General features: G+C 31.4%; 1 protein-coding gene across 1 annotated transcript; it reads left to right on the forward strand.

Moving 5' to 3' along the window:
• The first annotated feature begins 1,393 nt into the window (after positions 1 to 1,393).
• Positions 1,394 to 5,655, forward strand: LOC146530166 (cytochrome P450 CYP12A2-like). Its single transcript, XM_085200330.1, has 10 exons — positions 1,394 to 1,526; positions 1,771 to 1,889; positions 2,611 to 2,741; positions 3,108 to 3,220; positions 3,298 to 3,414; positions 3,711 to 3,989; positions 4,064 to 4,220; positions 4,392 to 4,604; positions 4,689 to 4,860; positions 5,132 to 5,655. Exons 1-10 carry the CDS (start codon positions 1,468 to 1,470, stop codon positions 5,284 to 5,286), a joined length of 1,515 nt encoding a protein of 504 aa, XP_085056456.1. The 5' UTR covers positions 1,394 to 1,467; the 3' UTR covers positions 5,287 to 5,655.
• The last annotated feature ends 272 nt before the right edge of the window (positions 5,656 to 5,927 follow it).

Here is a 5,927-nt window from a genome sequence, read left to right on the forward strand (position 1 = left end):
CTTAGCGAGCACCTACGTCCTATAAATAACTCCTATGCAAAATTTGAGGTTCCTTGCACTTGTAGTTTCTGAGATTTCGTGATGAGTGAGTGACCTTTCGATTTTATATATATAGATAAAATTAAAATTTAAAATAAATAATAATAAACATTAAATCATCAAAAATACAGATTAAATAAAAAGATTTATGTTGCATGATAATTAATCTAAACAAAACAGGTGCGAGTTTTTATTCTAGACTAGCGGACGCGCGCAGCTTCGCTTGCATAATTAGGGGTGAATTCTAATAAACCACGAAACATGTTTTCAATTAAATATTTTTAAGAGTCTAAATTTAAAATTTTATAAAAATCGATGATGATTTAAACATTTTTCCATACAAACGTTCAACCCCTTATTTGCACCCTTAGGGGATGAATTCTAGAAAACCATGAAACACATGTTCAATTAAATATTTTTAAGAGTCTAAATTTCAAGTTTTATAATAATCGGTGGCGTTTTAAAGATCCTTCCATACAAACTTTCAACCCCTTATTTGCACCCTTAGGGGAAGAATTTTAGAAAAACCATGAAACATGTGTTCAATTAAATACTTTTAAGAGTCTGAATTTCAAATTTTATAAAAATTGGTGCCGATTTAAAAAAAAATCCTATACAAACTTTCAACCCCTTATTTGCACCCTTAGGGAGAGAATTCTAGAAAACGATGAAATACGTGTTTAATTAAATACTTTTAAATAAATCCAAATTTCAAATTTTATAAAAATCGGTGCCGATTTAATTTTTTTTCCATACAAACTTTCAACCCCTATTTCACCCCTTTAGGATTAAAATTTTTCAAAATCCCTTCTTAGTGGATGTCCAGATTACGAAAGTAAACTTTTGTCCAAATTTAACGTTTCTACCATCAGCGGTTACGGCTGTGCGCGCGTCTTACCTCAGTCAGTGAGGACAAGTCTTTTTATATATATAGATATGTAGAGAATAGAGGTATATATACTATAGCATATATATTTATGGATCTTTATAAAAAGATATACAATCACAAATTCACAATTTTAACATTAGTGTACTTTTTACCGGCTTTGAGAGAGTGCCTACCCGCAGGTTACAACTTGCAGTGGCCAACATGGAAGTCACTTAATCGTTTACGGAGCCAGGTTGGCCGATGCAAAGAGCTTCTCGTGAGATGGGGGTACGAACTGAGGGATGGGTCACCCTGTGACTGTGGCGCCGATCCACAAACGATGGCACACTTACTCTCCTGCCCGAAATGTCCATTCACCTGCTCACATGACGATCTGATGGAAGCAACAGATGCCGCAGTCGACGTGGCTAAATATTGGCAAAATGTGATATGAATTCTCCATTCATTGACACGAAGAAGAAGAAGACCGGCTTTGAAAGCGCACGTTTTTGTTTGAGTTATATTTCTGTTGTTTGAAAGCTAATATTGGAAATGTGAATATGCAGCTTATAAGAAGATCGTTTGTTAATTTGGCATTACTTAATAAACAATCTGTCAGGTATGGGTAAAACTTTATTAAATTTAACACTAAATAAATAAAGAAATGACACTAAAAATAGATTATTATAGTTAGTATATTTTTAGTAACAAATTATCTCCATGCGAATATACGTTGCGTCACCGCTCATTTGCCTCAAAAGTTTGGAACGGAAGTGTCTTAACACTAGGTTCCCAGGTTCCCTCTGCCTATCCTGTTATGTACAGTATACAGGTTACAGCTAAAAATATCTATTATTAAACAGATTAGCATCAGTAGATACCGCTATCAAGAATGAAAATTTAGAAGCGAAGCCCTGGCATGACATCCCCGGCCCATCATCTCTACCAATTATTGGACAGTTACACCATTTTCTCCCGGGAGGTAAACTTTTGACAACATAAAATTTAACTAAGTCAATTATAAAGAATTCAGAAACAAATTTTCTGTTCTTGTGATTTTAATTAAGTCACGAATTATTTCATAATTTTTTTCTTAATGTATTTCTTCTCGGAATCTGCCAAGGTTGTTTGCTATAATCCAGGGTTTCTTAAACTATGGGTCGCGACCCCAAAAGGGGTCGCGTAGCAAAATTCTGGGGTCGCGAGAGATTTTAAGGTCAAATATTTATATATACCATTTTATAACATGTTTCGGCGGATTTTTGTATGTTTCAAAACGAATTCTAAAACTATATATTTTCATATGTTTATGTATATTGTTACCTAATAAATAAATCATCAAAAAATATTAATTTATTTTTCTTTTATATTTGTATGGGGGGTCGTTAAGAAACTCGCAATCATAAATGGGGTCGTGAATGACAAAAGTTTAAGAAGCCCTGCTATAATCTGTTAAAATTATTAATATTTTTTCGTGTTTTAATCTAAAACAGGAGTAAAAATAACATGAATTATAATATTAACATTGAGATAAGTGTTTTAATAATTATTTATTAAAAAAATGTTAACGTGGTTTTACCCAGTTACTTAAGTTACAATTATCGAATTACCCGAGTTAAAATTACAATCTTAATCTTAAACATTTTTTTTATAATTCTGCATCATAGTTCGTATGTTAACTGTATATTTGTTATTATTTTAAGGATCGCTCTATAATTTGAAGGAAACCATTTTTGAAAAACTCTCCATTGAATATGGACCTATCACTAAGCTTAATGGATTTTTTGGCAACGCACCGATAATCATACTATCTGATGCGGAATCTGCAGAACATGTGAGTTTTTTTATAATAAATACCCTAATATTTTAATAAACTAACTGAATTATGATCAATCTGTAATTTGCTTAGAAAATACATCACTATTTAACTTTGGAAACATTATAACGTACGCTAGACAACGCTCTGGGGCATCAGTTCAAATTCATTAAGTAGAACTTAATGAATTGGATATCTGATACGGGTAGTTCCAAGATGAGGAGTGGATGTTACATAACGTTTTTTAGTGTTACAACAATAAAAATATTATTTATTACTATAATAAAGTTTATTTTTTAACCTATAAAGCAAAATAGTTAAAGTAATTCCTATAATGCTCGCTTAGATTCTTAGCAAGAAAAAATATATGAAAAACTATTTCAGATTCTTCGAAGTGAAAACTCGTTGCCTATTCGCATTGGACTCCAGTCATTGGATTATTTTCGGAGGGATTATAATAACCATAATCCTGATGCCCCGCTTGGTCTACTAACAGAGTAAATAACCTTTTCAAATTAATTATCATACTTACATGAAATTAGATATTTTTTATTGTTGTTGTTATATTTCTTAGTCAAGGTGAACGATGGAAAAAGTTTAGATCTACGGTAAATCCGATAATGCTTCAACCAAAGACAATAAAATTATATAAAAAAAGTTTGAGGGAAGTAGCTGACGACATGGTTAACAGGTAAGTAGAGTTTATATTATAAAAACGCTTTTACTAAAATTTTATAATTTTATTTCTTTTTTAACCCCACGTATCCCGCACATAGTAGGATATGCGGAGAGAACTTCCCCACTTTCCGCTGAATTCTAGTTGCATTGCGTGTTGCTCAACGGAATTGGAAAGATAAATTTAAATAAATATTTCATTTCCTCGAGTGGGGGATTGAACCCACCAGTCAATTTTACAATCACATTTTGTGCCTCTGCGCCATGACTGGCCCTCTGTCTTTTTTCAATTATAAAATAGTTATATTTCAGGATAAAAGCAATTCGTAATAAAAAAGATATGCTTGAAAACAATTTTGACTTCGAAATGAACTTATGGGCACTAGAGTCTATAGGAGTTATTGCACTTGGTGGTCGCCTCAACTGCCTTGATCTGAACCTACCCGAAGACTCCCCCGCGAAGGAACTTATACATACTGTTCACGATGTCTTAGGAATATCTGAAAAATTAGATTCAAAACCAAGTCTTTGGAAATACATTGCAACTCCTGAGTTCAAAAAAGCAATGAAAATATATAAAAAACAAGTAGAGTATGTATATTTTTACAATACACGAACAAAAAGAAATTAATTGGTAATATTTTGTAAATAAATTATTTTTTTAGCTTAAGTAAATATTTTATTGAAAAATCAATAGAGCAGTTCCAAAAAAGAGATAAAAATGACAATGAGGAGAAAGGTATTTTAGAAAAACTACATGAGATAGACGAAGAAGTAGCGATAATAATGGCTAGCGACATGTTGTTAGCTGGAGTAGATACGGTATGTTTCCTAAATCACAGAGATTTAATGTAAATAACATTAGTTACATCATCATCATCATCATCATCATCATCATCATCATCATCATCCACAGCCATCTTTTGTCCATAATAGTCCATCCATTAGTTACATAATAAATGATAATAATTTATCAACAATTTATTATTTTAGACGTCCAATACCGTAACAGCGACGTTGTATTTATTAGCAAGTAACGTCGAAAAACAAAATAAACTAAGGCAAGAAATCAATTCCCAAGAAGAAAAGCGATCATATCGTAAGGCTTGTATTAAAGAGTCACTTAGAATGATGCCAGTTGCACCGGCAAATACAAGAACTGTCAATAAGGATTATAACATTTTAGGATATAATATACCGAAAAATGTAAATATCGTTATTGTTATTAAAATATTTATTTATTATAATGTAAAAATCAGTAGTTAATATGTTAATAATTTAAATTTTTAGTCACAAGTGGTATTTGCTCATCAGTGGATGTCTAAACGAGCAGAATATTTCCCAAAGTCTAATGAGTTTATTCCGGAAAGGTGGATCACAGACAAATCTGACGCCTTATATCACGGCAACACGCATCCATTCGCGTACAATCCTTTCGGATTCGGAGTTAGAATGTGCATTGGTAGGTAACTTCTAGTTTATATTTTTTCATACAAAATAAAACGAGAACTAAGCATAATTAGAAAAATTAATTATATTTAAAATAATATTATTAATATAAGCATTTAACAACCTGGTTAAACCTAGTCTTTAAGTAGTCTGAAAGTAAAGAATGAAGATACTTACCCATCGAGTTTTCACAGCCGACTTTTTGTAACGTAGAAATTTTAAAAAATCTATGAAAATATACATATCATTTAAATTTATATCTCAAATTTTAACCTTTTTTATAGGGCGAAGAATAGCTGAATTGGAAATAGAAACATTCATAGAAAAAGTTATTGAAAGTTTTCATGTAGAATGGAATGGACCGCCTATAAAAGTAAGACATGGTAATCTTAACTATACGATTGGACCATTTCATTTTGTCTTTAAAGATGTTAAATAAATAATTTAAATATACAGGGTGTCCCAGGAGTCAACGATAAAACGAAACCAGGTAATAGACCAAGTCGTGACAGTTATGAGAAAAATATAAAAAAAATCTTTGTCATGTATTTTTCATATTATATTGATTTTAAAAAATATCGCAAAAACCGACAACCTGTGATGGTTTTTCAAGTCCCTGGACTACAAAGTGGGACATCCTGTATATATGTATATAAGGGTGGACTTTTAATAAAATATATATACATATAAGTAGTATTTAATATGTTATCCTAGAAGTTTATAATGTAGATATGTATGTATGATAGACATTGTTTTATAGAATAGTATTAAGAATATCGTCCTATAATAATAAAGTATATTTTTTCTATGATTTTGTTTTTACTGATTGTCCTTATCGTACAAATATTTTGTTACGTTTTAGTTTGTTTAAGGGAACCTACTGTTAAGACACTCCGTTGCCCAATTTCCTCCCGATTTTCAAGCGCTTCGTGCACTAGAGCGGAAATCAAACGTTACCTCGTTGCGCCACGACAGTCTAGGTATATTGTATACATATAAGCCGAATAATTTTATTTATATAGCATACGGAATACGATACTGTTATTACGAACATCATTTTTAACATCAAAGAAAATAAGG

Source organism: Heliconius melpomene, chromosome 17 (assembly GCF_056956725.1).
Source record: "Heliconius melpomene rosina isolate 202511_hmr_F chromosome 17, ASM5695672v1, whole genome shotgun sequence".
NCBI classification, from domain to species: Eukaryota; Metazoa; Arthropoda; class Insecta; order Lepidoptera; family Nymphalidae; genus Heliconius; species Heliconius melpomene.